General features: G+C 34.7%; 2 protein-coding genes across 2 annotated transcripts in view; one reads left to right on the top strand and one right to left on the bottom strand.

The window, feature by feature from the left end:
• The window catches only part of LOC149204581 (chloroplast protein FOR GROWTH AND FERTILITY 2-like), a 150,719-nt gene extending 139,012 nt beyond the window's left edge, over positions 1–11,707 (bottom strand). Inside the window, exon 1 of the mRNA XM_089394758.1 lies at positions 11,190–11,707. Within this exon, the coding sequence (XP_089250884.1) occupies positions 11,190–11,555 (366 nt within the window). The 5' untranslated portion in view covers positions 11,556–11,707. The remainder of the gene's footprint in view (positions 1–11,189) is intronic.
• On the top strand, positions 967–1,996 carry LOC149204582 (uncharacterized). The gene is made up of 3 exons (XM_089393318.1): positions 967–1,083; positions 1,167–1,308; positions 1,413–1,996. Exons 1-3 carry the CDS (start codon positions 1,008–1,010, stop codon positions 1,894–1,896), a joined length of 702 nt encoding a protein of 233 aa, XP_089249444.1. The 5' UTR covers positions 967–1,007; the 3' UTR covers positions 1,897–1,996.
• Positions 11,708–20,022: the final 8,315 nt, after the last annotated feature.

Raw genomic sequence — 20,022 nt, 5'->3', positions numbered from 1 at the left:
ATTGGCAGAGTTTAGGGCATCATGGGAGCACACTGGATGCACAGTCATGTCAGATGGTTGGACTGACCAGAAGGGTAGGACCCTTCTTAACTTCTTGGTTAGTTGTCCCAAGGGGACAATGTTTATAAAATCTGTTGATGCATCTGACCACATTAAAGATGCACGTTTATTATGTGAGTTGTTGGACCTCTTCATTCAGGAAGTAGGCCCAAGCAATGTTGTCCAAGTCATAACGGACAACGCTGCAAATTATGGTTGCCGCTGGCAAGATGCTTATGGAGAGGTATCCTAACTCGTTTTGGACACCTTGTGCTGCTCATTGCATTGACTTGATGTTGGAGGATATAGGTAAAATTCCTACTGTGAGGGATATTGTTGAATCAGCCAAGAGCATAATAAAATTTATTTATAATCATTCATTTGTGCTTAGCTTGATGAGAAAATTCACCAACAACAAAGAGTTGGTGCGGCCTGCCATTACACGATTTGCCACTACTTTCATATCTCTTCAGTCTCTGTTGAATTCTATGTGGGAGGTGAAGAGCATGTTTCTCTCAGCGGATTGGCGTTCTTTATCTATTAGCCGCAAACCGGAGGGAGAGGGCATATGCAGACTAGTTTCATATGATCAGAGCTTTTGGGCAGGAGTAGAGGAGGTGTGTGTCATTTCAGAACCTTTGGTAAAGGTTCTTCGGTTGGTTGATGGAGAGAAGCCCGCAATGGGCTACTTGTATGAGGCCATGGATAGGGCCAAAGAAGCCATCCGTGCTTATTATGCAGATAAGGGAGATGAGGGGTTAGAGAAACAACAGGTCATATGGAGAGTGATTGATCAGCGATGGAACAATACCCTCCATCGCCCCATTCATGTTGCAGGTGTCTACCTCAACCCTGCATTTTCTTATGCTTGTGGTTTCAGATTTGATGCCGAGGTGATGGATGGATTCTTCACTTGTGTCAAGAGGATGGTGTCATCTGAGCAAGAACGTGAGGAGATTTCTAAAGAAATGGAGGTCTATAGGGTGGGAGGTGGCACATTTGGTTTTAACATGGCTATTAAGAATAGGACGACCAAAATGCCAGGTAAGCTTCAGTTTGTTTCAAACTTTCAAGTTTAGAATTTCAATGTTTTTTTTTATGTTTCTCATTTTTCTTTTAACTTGTAGATGCTTGGTGGACAAGCTATGGTGCCAGAGTACCCCATCTCCAAAAGCTTGCCATTCGAGTGCTCAGCCAAACATGCAGTTCCTCTGGGTGTGAGCGCAATTGGAGTGTATTTGACAAAATACACTCCAAAAAGCGCAACAGGTAAAAACTGAAAAGATTTCAAATTAAATTTTTTGAATTCGTTTGATTAATTTTAATGTTTAAATTTTCTAAGTACTAATTTACAATCTATGACCCTAATACAGATTGGAGTCCCAACGCCTCAATGACATGGTCTATGTCTACTACAATCTTCGATTGTGGGTGAGACAGCTTCAGAAACCTACTGATGTGGAAGCCATCTCATTGGACAATATTGATACCACCGCTGCATGGAGAGTCGAGACTGAGAGGCCGATCTTGGACACGATCCCGGATTGGTTAGGTGTGGATCTAGAGGATGTAGCAGTTGCAGAGGAGGGAGAGCCAGAGATAGAGGAGGAGGAGGCGGAGCAACATCAGGATCAGGAGGCAGTAGCAGAGTTGGATGAGGATGCTGAGGAGGAGGTGACACCATCTAGGGTGGGCAGCAGCAGCGGCAGCGTAGCACAGAGGCCACCTCTTCCATCGGCTTCTAGAGGACGATTGAGTCCATTTCATTTTGTATCCCCAGGGGCAGGGTCTTCTTCCTCTAGAGGAAAAGGCAAAGCCATTCCCTATTCCCGTAAAAGGGGAAGAGGATCTCAGTGACTGATTACTATTAGTGATTACTTGATGACTTTTAGATGACTCATGATGTACATTTATTATATTTTTTGTTGATATTTTGACTCTTGAGAGTTGAGACTCAGACAGGACTCAAGATTCAGGAGTTGATTCACTATTTTGATATGTGATGTAGCACTAGACTTCATATACATATTATATATTAGCTTTCTTTACATGTTTATGTGGAAATGCATTTATTTGATGTTGTGGATACTCTAGATGTTAAAAAAAATTAAAAAAAATGAATAATTTTGTGTTTTTCTAATTTTGCCGACTTTTTCGAAAAACTCCCGACTTTGCCGAGTTTTTCAACTTTTGGACCCTTGCCGAATTAATCCCGACTTCGACTTTTTCCACATTGGTTTTCATTAAGAAAACCCAGGTCTTTCTCAAATGATCATCTATAAATGTGACATAATATAGATGACCTCCAAGAGATTTAGGAGTCATAGGGCCGCATACATTGGAGTGAATGAGGTCTAACATTTCTTTTGACCATGAAGCATTGCTTCCAAATGGTTGCTTGGTATTCTTACCCAATGCACATCCCTTACAAACTCCTTCATGATCTTCCTTCAGATCAGGAATTCCATCTACTATGGAACTTAGAGTTGGAAGGATTTTGAAATGTAGATGACCAAATCTTCTATGCCAAAGTTCACATGGGCTAATTTCAATGTGAACTAGGACTTGGGCCACAGGAGATATCAATTTGTAGAGTCTTCCTTCTCGAATGCCAATGACTTTAGCTTGATCTATACTTGAGTCTTTACCCCATACAACGACCTTTCCATCAATGAAGGCTACTCTATCACCCTTATCTTCTAGACTTGAAATTGAAAGTAAGTTCTTGTGCAAACCTGGAACAAATAGAATGTTGTTGAGGTGAATGTTGCTTCTATCTTCCAACTTTATGGAGGTTGATCCAATACCTTTCACGGGATAGCTCTTGTTATCTCCAAGTTCCACTGAATAAGTGGATTTTCCTTTTGATAAGGTCTTCAATCGATTGGAATGGCCAATCATGTGCCTTGATGCACCATTGTCAATTACCCAAATGTCTTCATCTTGGAATGTGCCAGAGAGAGCCGAGAAGAGACCTTCATTCGTTTCTTTGACTAATACCTTCTTTGAAGAAGATAAGAAACTCCATGCTTCCTTGATACCTTTCTTGAGATGGCTTGCAATCTTCTTGATGAACTTCTTCACTGTAGAGGAGATCTTCATGATGCCCTTAGATAACCTTAGCTCCGATACCATGTTGAGAATTCAGTAGGGCAGTGAATATGTTAATTCTCTTTAACTTGATAACTATTTGTGTTACCTTTTTCCTTATTAGCTTTGTTCCTTATTATTATAGTGTAAGATACATCAAACAACTATAGTATATAAGTTGTAAGCCAGGGCCAAAACCCCTCCTCTTGAGGGGAAAACCCTTAAATCTCTTCTCTTCTTATAGATCCTTCAATTGACGAATACCATGACCTAATGACTCAGACAAATACCCTCCAAGATCAAGATCAACTCGGCCTCCTACTGCAAGAACTTCGACCTCCTACTGCAGATCCAAAATTTTGTCTTTCGGCAACTGTTGTTGCTCCTCTTAAAGACTTTGATCTTCTTCGTATGGCCTTCTCTTCCCTTCGCTTGCCTTTCCTTGAGACTTAGGGCTAGTGAGACACCCTAAGTGACCTTCGCTTGACTTCCTTTTTCTCTTTCCTCCAAGATTGAACCAAAGATAACCCCAGCGCAAAAACCCTAGCTTCGACTTTCACATGGGAAAGAGAGAACTAGCCAAATCACTTCGACTTCCTTTGACTTCTTCTTCGTCCTTCTTCTTCGACCCTTCTTAGTCCTCTTCTTTGTTGAAGAAAGTGTAACTAGGTTCGGTCTTCATAATGACATGATCTTTGTATTTGATGTAATAAAAGAGAATAAATTATTTTAGTAATCTTGCTACATGGGTTTCATGAGCAAGAAGTGTCTCTTGTTAAAAGACTTCTTGATGTCTTTAGGATTTATTTTATCTGTCAAAGAGTCATGTCATTTATGTAGATACTCTTTATGGGTTCATGCAAATATGTACAAGTCTTCTAAGTTGTCTAACAGCCCTCCAAGACCAAGATCTATGCCTCAAACAAGCCTTCCGAAGTCTGCAAGCAAAGCAATAAGGAAATACATCATGTCGGCTTTAATGAATAAATTAAATATATATTTAAATGACATGTCGACTTCAATGAATAAATTAAATATATATTTAAATGACATGTCGGCTTAACTCAAGGTCAAGTCAGTTCAAGAGGTTCACGTCGACTTGGATATATGACACAACCACTATAAATACCCCGTTGGGGTATCCGCAAAGAGGCAAAACTGAACTCGTATAGAGGAGCCGCAGTCAAGGGTTGTAACCACAGAAGTAGCAGTCATGAGGTAACTGCAGTGAGATGGAGCCGCAGGCATAGAAGAGGAGCCCCAGTAGATGGTAGCCATAGTGAAGAGCTGCAGTCACATGGAAGAGCCGCAGTCATAGCCGCAGTAGCTGCAGTCAAGTGAGATAGCTGCAGTCACGCATGAAGGAGTCGCAGTCAAGATATCAAAGGTCTATCTACACCTCAGATGGGTTTAAGGGCAGACAGACTAGATCTTGAATGGCTAGAAAGAGCAACTCATGACCTGATCTCAGAGAACGTAGCATTGTCATACGTTCTAGGCTAAATATCTCGGCATACCTGAAGAAGAATATATATTTAATCATGCATATAGATCTCAGATGAACGAAGAGGATTGTGCATTTATTGCAGTCTCGGCTTCATGTTTGATCTCGGCATACTGATATATATGTATATCACATCCTCGGTGAACCTGTTTCATGACAAAGGATGTATTTATGTGATGGAAAGAACCTCGAATTCTGACTGTCCTCATATGGCCTCAGTATCATTGTCTCAAAACTTCTGTGCTAACATATACTCCTTGCTATTCACAATCAACCCTCATGATGATATCTCCAGCTAAGGTTCAGTAATGATTCAAGTATGGTATAATAGCAATAATGCCCTCGGTACATTGATCAAGGGAGATCACAGTGAAGATCTTAATGGAGACAAGATATCTTTGAAATATAGAGGCTATGATGAAGATCTCAGTGATACAACAAAGATGACTTCAGCAATGCAGCAGTCTTGATGATCTTAGCTAGGAAGAGGATAAGATGTCTTGGTCTTGGAGAGGCTAGCTATGTCAAGGGTCATGGTCTTGGTATTCATCAATGGAATCTCTATAAGAAGAATTTACGCATGGGTTTTCCTCTCCAAGAGGGAGAGGTTTTGGCCCTGGCAGAAAGCCAAGTCATTTGTGTTCTTGTCTCTTTTGTTTTGATAGAAGTTTGATGAAGTTAACATATACATGCGAATAATGAAGTAAACATCAAGTTAAGAAAATTGTTTAAATACTTCACAAATTGTTATCATGTATCGAAAAATCATTGTAATTATGCATGCCGTAGATTCTTCAACATTCTTCGCATAGAATGAGATGAGTGAGTGTGTTTAATGGAGGACGAGTTCCTCTCTATATATAGGCTTCTTCAAGGGTGGACGTGGCTCTTCATGTAGGCCGACTTGACAACTTCTAAGCCAACTTGATATTGGAGGTATTTCGACACTTTAAAGAGAAAACAAATTTTCCTTTACAAGATACAATGTACCCATAGGGTCTTCAATATATGATAATGACTCTTAAACCTAGGAAAAACCCTAGGAGCACTCAATGGGTGCTTGACCTATAAAATAAAAGAACTTGAGCATGAAACTCATGCTACAATAATAATAATTTCTTTTCATTTTATAATTTACAAGAATACATTTCATACTTATGAATACCGAACCTAGTTACACATTTTTCAACAAAGGAGGTAGTAGAGGAATAGCTACATGCTAGAGGGTCAAGATCAAGCAGTGATCAAGGCAAGCCAAGATCAATTGTATCGGTTGAGATTTGTGAGAAGAAGCAGAAAATTTTCTCAGAGAGACAAATTGCTTTGTAATAGATCCAATTGCTCAAGAATAATCAATAAAATTTGACATCAATGAAACGGGTTTTCACTATTGGGTTACCTGAGAAAACAAGTGTGTCAATTTGTGTGATGTGTTTTTATATCTTTGGTGTTTTTATTTCGTTGCTTATGAATTGTTAAGAAACTTTGTATCCTGCTGAAAGTAAACTAGTTTTCAGTTTTTAGTTATTCATCTAAGTAGTTGCAGAGTTTCACGTAAATTTAACATTTTGAGGTCTTCAGGCCTATCTCCCTATGCAATTATGTGTATAAGGTCATTTCAACGGTGACTGCTAGAAGGATTAAGCCTATACTTTCAAAGACCATTTCAAAGGAGTAATTCAGTTTTCTTGAGGGGAGACAGATCCATGAAGTCATTGGAGTCGCTCAAGAAAGGCTACATAGCTTAAAAACTCAGAAGGCTAAAGGTGTTGTATTCAAGATAGATCTCTCAAAGGCATATGATCAAGTTAATTGGATGTTCATTAGACTTCTTCTTACTCATGTGGGTTTTGAGGTCTCGTTTATCAATTGGATCATGAGTTGTTTGATGTTTGTTTCTTTCGTTGTTTTGATAAATGGATCTGGTTCTCCTTTCTTTCACATACAAAGAGGTTTGAGACAAGGTCGTTCTTTGTCTCTACTTTTTGTCTACTTGTCGCAAAAGGCCTTAACTGCATGCTAGAGGAGGCAAAGCGAAGAGGTGAGTTTAAAGGTGTGGTTATAGCTCATGCTCTAGCAATTACTCATTTGGTTTTTGTAGATGATATACTTATCTTTTGTAATGGCTCGACTAGAGATATCCAAAAATTGCATGAGATTTTGTTTTTGTTCTGGAAAGCTACATGTATAGTCATCAATTAAAGAAAATCTACCATATCTTTTCACAATTTGGAAGAGCATGAGATCTTTCATATCAGATTAGTCTTTCCTTTTGAGTTAATTGAATTGGAAGATGTCTTAAAGTATATTGGTTTCCATCTAAAACCAAATTGTTACAAAAAAGAAGATTGGTTGTGGTTGATAGCTAAGTTAGAGAAAAGACTCACTTGTTGGAGTTTCAAGTGGTTGTCTAGAGCAGGCAGGTTAGTCTTAGTAAAATCGGTTCTTGAAGTGGTTCCAGTTTACTGGATGTCATTGGCTTGGATTCCAAAGGGTGTTCTGGAGAAAGCTAGGAGAATCTGTTTTAAGTTCTCGAGGGAAGGATCCCAAGATCATTTTTTCCTCCCCTGGGTCAAGTGGAATCGTCTTGATGTGCCAAAGCTACTGGGTAGGTGGGGGCTAAAAAATATTTTTATGTTCTCAAAAGCCCTTGCAGCAAAGTGTGGGTGGAGGCTTCTCGCTACTCAAAGTCTCTAGACGATGATGGTCTACCAAAAATATATTGCCCCATATTCCCCCGTAGACTGGGTGCGGCTTCAGAACAAGTCGAAACAAAATATTCAGTGGTATGGAGGGTTGTTCTAAATTCATTTGGTCTGATTGCTTCGAGTATGGCATGGAAGTTTGAGAATGGAAACAAAGTTAGGCTGGGTTCAAATCCTTGGTTGAGGAGTGGTGACAGACTCAAATTGCCACAAGCTCTCATTGATACTCTAAGAGATCAAGGATATTCCATAATTTTTCATATTAATAATCCTGCTCAGACTACCCTTTGGCATCAAGGATGGTTGACAATTGCAAATTTAAATCTTCAGGGGGTTTTTTGGGAGGAATGGTCTAGGTACTTGGAAGCTTTGCTTTCAAGTCACATTCAAATAAATCAGAGGGAGGATGAGTTGGTTTGGGCACTTGCTCTACATGACATATATACACCTAAGTTGGGTTATATTCATTTAAATGTTCTAGCACAAAACGTGGAGATTATCTGGTGGTAGACAGTACTCTGGAAGTCGAAATGTCCGTTAAAGTCCCATTTACCGGTCTGGTGTGAAAAAATTCCTACATGGGACGTAATGCAACAAAGACATAATATTGGTCCTGGATTATGTGCAATGTGTAAAAGTAGTGAGGAGACCATTGATCACCTGTTTGCACATTGATCCTTCACAGAACAAGTCTAGTGGCCTTGTAGTACACTTATATGCCAGGATTGCAAATGGGAGGGTATCTTATTTGAAGAGATCTGGAAAGCTTGGGTTGAGAGCAGTGCCACAAAACCTTTTAGAGCCCTTCCCCTCATTATATGTTGGGGCATTTGGTTGGCCAGGAACAAGGAAATATTTCAAAATAAATCATCTTATATAAAAAAGATTGTCGCTGAGGGTTTAGCTATTCTTTCACATTACCCCCAGTCAAAGGTGCCAACTTTTGGCAAAACTGTGCTAAGTGAAAATCCAGATGTCAATTATCCCTTCAAATCCCCTCAAGCAGAAAATAAACATTAGAAAACAACATATCTCTAGTACTTTCCCCAACAAGCTTCTTGAAATGATGTTAGACATCACCTCTTAATGATTTTTAGAATGGTGCTTTGAATTACCATCATTTCCTATATTCAATGGCTAGGGGATGGTCTTGAGTTTGTTCTTGAATCTTTTCTCTGTTGGCATTGTACACCTACTACTCAATTTCTCCTACTTCTCAAATCTTTTGGGGCTAATTATGAGACACAACACTTGTACTCACCTCTTCCTTTTTTTGAGGGGATTTATCCTCTTTGATAATAACAAAATCCTATTTGATTTCACTATGAATTGTGCCCTGAGCTTCATTTATCTATTGGTTAACCCTTGTTCTAAAACAATCATAGATTTGACAATCTGTAGCCTAACATGTAAAGCATGCATGTGGATAATTTAGGTAGTAAACCCTCTACATTACAATTGCAACATATTTTACATGTATCTATTGGTTAACCCTTGTTCTAAAACAATCATAGATTTGACAATCTGTAGCCTAACATGCAAAGCATGCATGTGGATAATTTAGGTAGTAAACCCTCTACATTACAATTGCAACATATTTTACCTTATGAGGGAACTTCCTACTATGGTTAGTGTCCACACAAATTTCAAGATCGACTTCCTTTTTCAAACAGGAGATTTGACAAATCTCTCTACATTTGTATTCAAGCAAGTTCTCACCTACTTCAACATTCTAGTGAATTCAATCAAGAGGGGCTACTATGATTTATTGACATTTTCAAGGCCAAGATCCTCCCTACAAAATTGTACCTAAGCTAATAATCCAAAAAAATATCATGTGCTATACTGTAGACAATTTTGGTTGCTTATTGCTTATTGCACCTAAATAACAAATAGAAACTCATGAGGAAATACCTCCATGTGATTATGAAATCCAAACTCTTGCATTCAACATGACCTCAAACCATTTCACTACTTTAGACTTTGATGAAATCTTTTGAATAAAATAAAGAATGACCTATCATGTTCCATTATTTGTAGGATCATCCACAATGCCAAAAAAACAAATTATCATCTATTAGCTTAGGATTCATCTTTTTAACTTAACCCTTAGCTCTTTCTATTCTTAGAACATTCCAATGTTTATTTACCCCTCCCACCTTAATAAGCCTCATTTTAATAGATCAGAGAGGTAACCTCTATAATTTAAGCCCACCCCCTATAAGTTACTTACCCAATCCTCCTAATAATCTCATATATAATGGATATAGAGAAATAATGAGATGTGGCAAAAAGGCATTATGCTTGACAAACAACGAGATATATCCGTGTCGCCATGGGATGGGAGGGGATAGTGATCACCTACCGCGTAGGGCGCATGACCCTACTCATTAACAAAAGTCCCATTGGATTCCTCTTGCATAAATTTCAATTTGTCATTTCACGCCTCCATTCTTTTATTCTTTCAATAAATACCTAGAGGTTTTGAGATCAAACCTGAGATTTTAGACTTTATGTGAAAGATTCAAATCACCTACAACGGGAAAAAAGTTTTGAGAAATCTCAAAAGAAATATTTTCAATAGGTCCCATTAAATCTTCCTCCGACTCAATCCAAATCATGTAGTCATTTTCACACCATATGGCTGATCCATGTTCATCAAGAATTGCTTTGTGGGAGAAAGTCATCTAGATCAGATTTGTTACCAACTTTTTGGGTCAATGCCACCGTGAGTGCTCAATCATCATCTATCCTCGTCGATTAGAGTTTGTGTTTAGTTTTATAGTTGTTGCTTTTTATTTTTTTAGATATGTACGCCCAACCTATATCGCTTCTTTGAAGCTCAATCCTATTGTTCCAACAGCAAACCTTGTGGAACATTGACTCACTTTGCTCTCATGTGCTTCGTGCATAGTTCCTAAAGCATTCTCTCTTAAGGAAAGAAGGGTAACAAAAGGCCATGGGTTCACCTTACATGTCATGGGGCTGGAACATTAGGCTCTTAGTTGTTGTATTGACTTCACACTTCTGCAAATTTTGGCATAATTCAGTTTCTCATTATTATATGTCTTGATCTATTTGAATGACTGACAAGAGGACTGCCATATAAATTGTAACGAATCATATGGTTGTATTTTTAGTCAACATGAGCCACTTGCCTAACCACATTCCTATATATACCTTTCTATACATAAGTTCAATGAGTTATGTTATTTGTTCATCCTACAATTCTACACAAAATATTATTGCAGTTCATGTATGTCACTCATCCTACACCTCTAGCCACAAAATATTATTGCAATTCATGTTAAGAAGTGAGTGAGGGGAATAGATGGGTGAATAGGAGTTTTTATGTCAAACATAGCAACCTACCCTACACAACACATTCTAAGGAGGACAAGAAAAAGGCAAGTAAGCACACATCCAACAACTACTCAGCCATTATATATATATGAGGGCCACTATGTCTCTAGTATAAGGATCATCGTATGTTGGGACTTTATGTAGGCAAGTAAGCACACATCCAACAACTACTCAGCCATTATATATATATGAGGGCCACTATGTCTCTAGTATAAGGATCATCGTATGTTGGGACTTTATGTTGCAGCAAACCAGACCTCACTACCAGTATGAGATAAATTAACATGATTCCTGCCTGCTGCAAAGAGCCCTGCCTACTGCAAAGGCCCTGTTGAGTTGATGGGTTTAAGATTGCTTGGCTTTGAACCCACCCCAAGAACCCCATTACAATACCAAGAAAAGCAAATTCTAGGACACTAGTCAACATGGAGAACAAACTAAGGGCATACAAGCAGCAGAATAGACAATTGGGAATGAAAAGAGCATACCATGTTTTTGAAAGAAACACCATTCTGTCCATCTTGGTTGCAAGGAGTGCAGTCAGTCAGAGTGTAAGCAGATTGTAGAATGTGATTGGGGGGAGGAGGATCTTTGAGGCCGCATCGCGGGAAAACGTTTTGGCGGCTTCGCTGGTGTTGGTGGTTGAGCGAAAGCAGGGAGGGCTTCTGCTTCTGCCCTGCATGGAGAACAAAAGCTCCTCCACCTAAAGAGTAGTAATTGAAACCAACTCTTCCGCAGCCTCTGCTTAGGCCTCCGCCATCGCCATCGCCATCACCACCACCTCCGCCTCCTCCTGCTAGGGATTGTGTGATGGAGAAAGACGACTGGATAAGTCTGTTGGTGAGCATCGCCATGAACCCCCTAGCGGTGGTGGTGCTTCTGCCGCTGCCGCTGCTTCTTCTGCAGTCGTCGCAGATGCAATGATAAACCTTAAATGAGCCAAATCCAAACCACACTTCTCAGGAGAATTAACACACAGCCAACAGACGCATATAGTTTATAAAATTAGTTTGTTCACCCTGTGTGTATACATATTTTATTTTTTTATTTTTATGTATCTATTATTTATTTAGTACATGGGAATCTGTCGTAGAAAGCGACATATATATATTTGTTTATTTATTTCATGTTAATTTTATATATATTTTTGGAGTTCTCGTACTTGGAATAGATTTGTGGCAATTAGTTTTTATGGAACTATATTGTGACAAATTTTCTTTCTCCGCAGCCTTGCTCCTATGATCCTAGGAGCTGGTAGTGTAAGAGGATACAAGCAATATGAAAGCAAGTCTCATCACCAAATCCTAGGAGCTCGTAGTGTAAGAGGATACAAGCAATATGAAAGCAAGTCTTATTACCAAGTCCAGCCTTTGGAGTTTTGGTGTTTGGAATCGATTTGCATAGTTCGAACGGTATAACAAATTCTAAATGTTTCATTAATATATATATATATATATATATATATATATATAATTTTATAATTAAATTTCAATCTTATACTATTTTGTAATTAAATTATTTGTAATTATGTGTTTTTTCATAAATTTCTTCAAATTTCTAAAATTAATTAGGGGTTTTTTGAGTTTGAAAAGCACTATTTAAATCAAATTTTGCTTTTTATAATCTTGACTTTTTAGTTGGTTTTGAGTATTTCACTTGTATCTATATCTAAAGGGATATTGGCAATGATATATAGCAAAGATTAAAAGAAATTTGAACACGCGGTGCAACATATGGCTAACTATTAGTGGTCACTCGGTTCTTGTAAAATCATCATTGAGGTCATCCTGAATTATTTGATGCCTCTAGCTTTGATTCCAAAAGGTCTTAGACAATCACTAGTCATGTTACCAATTTATTTGGACAAAACCAAGAGAAAAGGGGAATGTCATTAGTCTCATGGAGAAACCTAGCCATCCCTAAAAGCCAAGGGAGCTAGGGTCCCAAAGATTTGTTTATTTTCTTCAAATCCCTATCATCCAAGAATGATTTAAGGCTTATCTAGGGACAAAGATATTAGCACAAGTCATTAAAGATAAGTACATTAACCTTATTTCAAATTAAATATTGGATTAGATATCCAAACAAAAAAGTTCGATCTTCTTCTATCATATGAAAGCCACAATCACTACTTTTCTTTTAATTGGAAATTTGTTAATATGGAGGGTTGGAAAAGGATATAAGATCTAAATTGGCCTCAACCCTTCGATCAAAAACAAAGACTTGCATTGACTACCCATCCCATTAATCCTTGATCTTGTATCAAAGGGTTTCCATACCCTTCATCAAATTGTAATAGGGAAAGCATTGAACTCTAGACAATAGCAATGGCTTGCCCAAAAAGACTTAGATCTCAACAAGGAATATGTTTACGACATGGACCTCTTATATGGACCATCTTAGAAAATGCAATGTTTTCATCAATGAAGAGGAGGACAAACTCTTTGGCCATTGAAGGCACTTGTTAGCAATGGGAATCACTTTGGAAATACAAATGCCCAATCAAAGGCAAAATTTTGATGTGGTTATTACTCAATAATAGAACGTTAACCTGGGATGTGCTTCAAAAAAGAAGCTACACGGGCCAAAAAAGTTATAGCTTATGTGAATCAGATCAGGGAACAAACATACTTCTCATCCTCCATTGTCCATTCACTAAGCAATGGATCAAAATCAAAGGACTTATAGGGTTGAAATCAAAATCGTAAGGGGACTCCATTGAAACTTCATTGAGTAATTGGCATAAGGACAAATAAACAAAAGTTTATATATCATTGCCCCTTACTAGAGACTGGGGAGTCTGGATTGCAAGAATGGCAAAAATATTTGAAAACAAAGAAACTCTACCCTTCAAATATGTATCCAAAATTTTGAATATAAAAAATGTCTTTCCATAATTTTCATAACTACCTTAGCATGCTCAAAACTCTAACTTAATCATTGACACTCAATCTCCATGGACATTTTCAATAGAGTCTCTCAAGGAGCACCACCCAGAGGACAAGCAGGGGGAATAATCTCCCTCTCTCATAATCATACCCTCAGTTTCAAAGTTAGCATTATTCATACATCAAACAAATAAAGTGAACTTACAACCCCAAAATTGGTCCTTCTACTTATTATTGAAAAAGGAATTACTCATCCGCAAGTCTGAATGGAGTCCCTCCTTGTGATATGATGGGTGAATGACAATGTTGAACTAAGAATCTTTTTGTTATAGCCCCTCTATCAAGACATCAAACAACTACAATCCTCCTTCATTCACATTAATTTTGCCCATGTGTACAAGGAAAATAACAAGGGAACTAATAGGCTATCAATGGATAGCCTCGAACTACAAGAAGGCATTTGGGAGATCAAAGAGTCCTAAACACTAACATATTTTTGCTTATTTTCAGAGATACTAGCTTCGAGATTTTGTTTGTCTTTAAAATGAATTTCAAAAAAAAAAACAACAACAACGACAACAAACAAACAAACAAACTCTCTTACTATGATAATTCATCACTTTTTGAAATACTTCAAGAAGAGAATGTTGGATTATGAAGTCCCTTTTTTGTTCAACAATGGTGTTGATATTTACTAGATTATGAATGCCGAAAGGGTGGCATGTAACCCCTTATTATGTAATTATTTCATGTAATTAATGTTGTTTCACGGCTTCTTGCTAATATTATTATCAGTATTCTAGACTTGGACCTTTCATTATTTTTCAAATTTTGACCAGCATGGATGATGGAAATACCCTTTGTGGTATTTTGTTCATACAATTTTGTTAACCTCTAATAAATTTATTCGTTCTTTTCCTCCAACAAAAAAAAATATATAAAATCCATCCTTGTGAAAAGGATAAGTTAGAATTTTGGAATTTGAAGAGAAAACAAGAAGAGGAATTGGAATGTCCACGAGGTCTTAGATAGACGATGATTGGGTGCATTGTTTAGGCACTCCTAGATGTTAAGTCATCGGTTCAATTCCCCGCCCTATTCGAGTGTTATTCTTGGATATGACCATGATGTAGTCTCAACAATGTTTAACTTACCAAAAAAAGGGTTGGAATATTGCAAAGAAGAGGAAACCCAAACTGTTCCATTTGTCAGACCACTGTATTTGTTTTGTTTAACCTCAACCTTGAGCGGCTTTAAAGCACAAACTTAAAGCAAAATTAAAATTTCAACTTATGGGATCATTGGGTTGGTATGTACCTATAACTTCCATCTTTTTTTATATATTTTTTATCCAAAATATTAAATGTTATATATTGATATTATTGTGTTGTATTTATGAGATCTATTATTATTGTTCATCTCACTTTTAACATGACTAAACATTGTATCTATCCCAAATTAATTAAAAAAAAAACATAGATTTTTAATTATATAACCAAACAATCCACTATAAAAACTTATTTATCAAACCAAACAATCCATTGTAAAAAAAAAATTATTATTAAAAAAATTCAATACTCATCTAATATTCTATTTTCCACTATGTAAATATTTATTATTAAAAAAATTCAATACTCATCTAATTTTCTATTTTCCACTATGTAAATATTTTCTATAGAAAAAACACCATTCATATAATTAACCTTCAAACCTAACACTTCAATTTATGTAAAATTTTAAAAAATTAGAATAACAAAATTTATTATCATAATTATCTTTTAACAATTCAATAGGTATAATGTGTTATATAATTACATATAAATAATAATTTTTAACAGGTTAATATTACAACATTTTCCTACTTTAAAAAATATTACTTAATTAAAATAAAATTTATTTTAATAAACATCGTTACATTTTTCGTTTCTCTTACTCCACTACCACCACCTCCTTTCTCTTTTATATGTAAGTGTGGATTATATTTTCTTTCATTTTCTCCATGCACTTTTTAGTTTGCTATTATTTAAGTTGCTTGTTTAGGGCAAAGCTCAATAGCCCTTCAGTTCAGACTTGTTGGTAGTGGGTTCCAAAATCTTTAAGGAATGGCTTACATGTCCCACTTTTATTGGATTCCTACTTTTATAAAAATGATTCTCTTTTGGTTTCCATCTTCAAAACCAAATTCTAATTTCATATCTTTCTTTTTCTCTCCTTTCTAAATGTGCTTTTGCTTTTCCCAATGCCTTTTGTTCATATTTCCTTCCCCACATGTTACTTTTGGGAATGCATTAATAGTTTTCCTTTGTTTTACTTTCTTATTTGATGCTCTAGCCTTTTTCATAACTAAGCTTAGCTGCTATTTCTTTTTTATTAAGTATAATCACCCTTTTTTTCCTTTTATTTTTTTAGAATCAAGGAATGGCTTTACACGTCCCACTTTTATGGGATGGCTTCTACTTGCCACTCTTACAGATGATTCTTCAAGTGCCTTTGTCTTCCTCTACTCCGTTTGGTTCATATTTCCTTTGCAAGATATTACTTTTGGGAAGTGGATTAATATTTTTCCTTTGCTTTTTTTGTTTGTTTGTTGCTTTTGTTTTTATTACTAAGTTGGGTTGATATTGATATTTATTTTCTAAAGTGTTACTTTTTAAAAATGTTCTTATTATATTTTATTGCTTTGTGTTACTTTAAAAGTGTTTTTAATATCTTTGTAGGGTATGCGTTGAATTTTTAATTAGGTGTTATTTGATAAAAATAAAAAATAAACCCCCCATTTGTAATGTTATAAATTATTTTTATTATTTTTTTCCTACGGTGTTACTTTTAAAAATGTTCTTATTATATTTTATTTTTTTAATTTAAAAATGATTTTATTTTATTTTTTATTATTTTATTTTTCGAAAGTGTTACTTTTAAAAACGCTATTATTATATTTTTTTGTGTTAATTTAAAATTTTTCTTTTTATGAGTGTTAGATTTATATTTTATTTTTTTTGTGTTAATTTAAAATTGTTTTTTTTATAAGTGTTGATTTTTTAATTATTTGTTATTTGATAAAAAATTAAATGCTTCATTTGTAATGTTAACTTTACAAATAAAATTAATTTTTTATTATTATTATTTTATTTTATTTTTTAAATAATGATTCATTAAGGGAACTTTGGTCTTATTGAATCATCATTATCCCCCAGTATGAGCTCGTACGGAAAGCCCTATTTCCAACCCCATAACAAAGTAAATGCGCCCTGACATGGGCCCGATATAACACGATATAACACGTCGCGCGGTGATGAGAGAGAAAAAAAAATAGCGGCGTGTTATATCGTGTTATATCGGGCGCATGTCAGGGCGCATTTACTTTGTTATGGGATTGGAAATAGGGCTTTCCGTACTGTTATGGGCTTAGTGTACAATCCACATGGGCACACGACAAGCCTTATTTACTATGCCACAGAGCCATAAATGCGATGGGGCAGTATATGTCAACCATTGGATAATATATTTGTTTCCATCCAACAGTAGACATATATTGCCCCCGCACATTTATGACTCAATAGCATAATAAATAAGACTTCTGTGTACGATACCCACCAGCTAAAAAGTTGTGAAAACCACAATCAACAATAGGCATCAAAAAAAATCATCTAACCTCTAACGATGAACATAAGCGCAAAGGCTCCACCAACCTCCCACATTCGTTGGACTATAAATTCAGCCCATGACATGAGTGCATGGTTGAACGGCGGGGCTGCCGGCTTATTCACGCCCCGCCCTGTTTCGATTCACTATCGTGATGCTGCTCTGCAGCCATTTGTATGATCGCAGTGCATATTGATTGATGTGATGTTTATCTGCCTGGATTCATGTAAATATATTGTACATATGGCCTAATAAATGCTTCTTCAGGGGACTAGCCACCCCCATTTTAAAAATATCTAATCCTAGTCACTATTAATATTATTAAAACCGTATAAAAAGTTTGTCCTTACATATTTGTCTATATATAATATTTGTAATAAATAATACAAGTTTTTGAAGTGCTTATAGAATAATATTATTAAAATTGTATAAAAGTTTGTACTTTCATATTTGTCTATATATAATATTTGTGATTCTCTATATATAATATTTCTGATAAATAATACAAGTTTTTGGAGTGCTTATATCAAGTGTTGCTGGAATGAAAATTTTCATAGTATTTTTATATCCTATTTTATTACATTATATAATTATTATAAAAATATAAGTTTTTGAAATTGCAGATATTAATAATGATAATTATGATTAATATTATTTAAGATTAAATTAATTTATTAATTATTAATTAATTAAAATTAAAATATTATTAATAAAATTAAGTTATTTATAATTAAAAAAAATTAATTAAGTTTATTATTAAAGTTGTATGTTGAGTAAATTTAGGTTAAGGATAAATGTAAGCTGGATTCTTTCTAAACTATAGAGATTTATGTTTATCAATAATAAAAAAATTGGGTGTGGATCAATTTATATATAATTTAGGTTATAATATTAATATGGTGTGTTAATGTTATTTCTATTATTAAATCAAAGTTATATTTTAAAATAAAAATAACATTTATATTTTAAAAATCATGAAATATTATATATAAAAAATTCATTTTAATAAAAGAATATTATTATGTTATTTAACTAATTAATTAAATTTTTGATATTATAATTTCATTTTTTTCCAATTTTAACATAGATATCCAATTATTTTGAAAGAAATTATTTTCCATTCATAAACAAAATACAAAATTAAAAAATCACATATTTATATTGTAATGCATCTTCATTAATGATTTAGACTATAGTTTTAGGTATACCATTAAAAGTTAACTTTGATAGTAGATAGCGAATTTTATGTTATCACCTTTTTAATAATATAATCTTGCTACTTTCAGATTTTGATATATAATAATTTTTTAATAATTATGAAGGAAGCTCTTTCAAACACAAAATAAAAGGGTTACATATTCATATTGTAATACATTTTTGTTTATGGTTAATGCACAAATTATATCATAATTTTGGGCGAATAAAGAGAACTTGAATTTCATGGTGGGTAGTTGATTTCAAATTATCATTGTTATCAAAATGATTTTAATGAGAAACATGTTTGACATCTAAAGACTTATACTTTTTACTTATAGATGTTTAATAATATTAAAGGCAACTATTTTCAACTTAGAAACAAAATTATTAGATACTCATATTGTATTGCATCTTCATTTATGATTAGTTTATGAATTAAAGACCATGATTTTTGGTATACCATGGGAATTTGTCTTTCATGGTGGATAGTTGATTTTAGATACTCATTGTTGTTAAAATTATTTAAAAGATTGTAATGGAGTTATTTACAATACAATATCTAACTCTTATTTGATTGTTTTTTTTTTATTGTACAATAGGATTTATAAATACAATTTCCTTAAAATGTTCACAACATTTGGGTCCATAAGTCAACTCCCAAATACATGAAAGTCCATAAATCATTTTAGAAAGATGCATAAAAAACATATATATGCATAATAAATACATCAAAATATATGACAATATCCATAAATTAATAGTAAGAAAAGATTTGAATCTAAATGCATATTCTAGCTTAATGTGCTAAAAATATAAGTTCACTACAATATATCATTTAATATAAATTCACTAAAATGTATTATTTATCAAAAAACTTTTTAGAACATTGTCCTGTGTAATTTATCTTCAATATTGACTAGTATAACAAACCATCTTTGCTGGAAACTTTTTGTTGACAACTAAAATACTTTGGTACCTTAAACACTACACATTTGTCTTTTTCCATGAGAGTGTTTTTAGAAGGTAGTTGTACCTTTTTGTCTAATAAAATATAAATTTTCCATAAAAATATAGACACATAATATATTACAATGAACAAATATGGTATTAAAGTTTATAAAAAAAATCATCCACAAATGGAGTTCTTATAATCTCTGCTTAGTGAGAGATAATGCAATCATGAATTATCTTGCTATGAATTAATATAAAGTTATATGTCTTTATTGTTTTTCACTCTATTTTAACTATATTTAAACTAAATAAGAGTAGCTACTTTGTAGCCCTTGTTATGTTTTCAACATTGGCTATATTGCTCTTTAGTGATCAAGATCACCTAAAATCCCACACACGCTTTCACCACCTAAAAAAATGAAGCCTACCATCTTACTTCTCCTTTGCATCCATTGGCCTAAGTATACAATTTTTTTTCTCCTCGATAATAACAAACACACTTAAAAGGCTTAATCAAATATGGAACTTGGTTCATACCTTTCAAAGTTCAATAATTAAACTAATCGGTAGAGAACGCTAGCTATGTTGCCTTATTTTTTGTATTAATTTGGGAATAGTTGTATCACTATTTTAATAATTATTT

This window comes from Pinus tabuliformis, chromosome 1_2 (assembly GCF_031772625.1).
Source record: "Pinus tabuliformis cultivar Carrire ecotype Pingquan chromosome 1_2, CPIR1, whole genome shotgun sequence".
NCBI lineage: Eukaryota > Viridiplantae > Streptophyta > Pinopsida > Pinales > Pinaceae > Pinus > Pinus tabuliformis.
The sequence above is the reverse complement of the archived record's forward strand: the minus strand, read 5'-3'. Positions and strand labels throughout refer to the sequence as shown.

Coding starts and splice junctions, on each gene's coding strand:
- LOC149204582 (XM_089393318.1), top strand. CDS start 1,008: ATGGAGGTCTATAGGGTGGGAGGTGGCACATTTGGTTTTAACATGGCT. Junction 1,084..1,166: donor TAGGACGACCAAAATGCCAG/GTAAGCTTCAGT, acceptor TTTAACTTGTAG/ATGCTTGGTGGACAAGCTAT. Junction 1,309..1,412: donor CACTCCAAAAAGCGCAACAG/GTAAAAACTGAA, acceptor ACCCTAATACAG/ATTGGAGTCCCAACGCCTCA.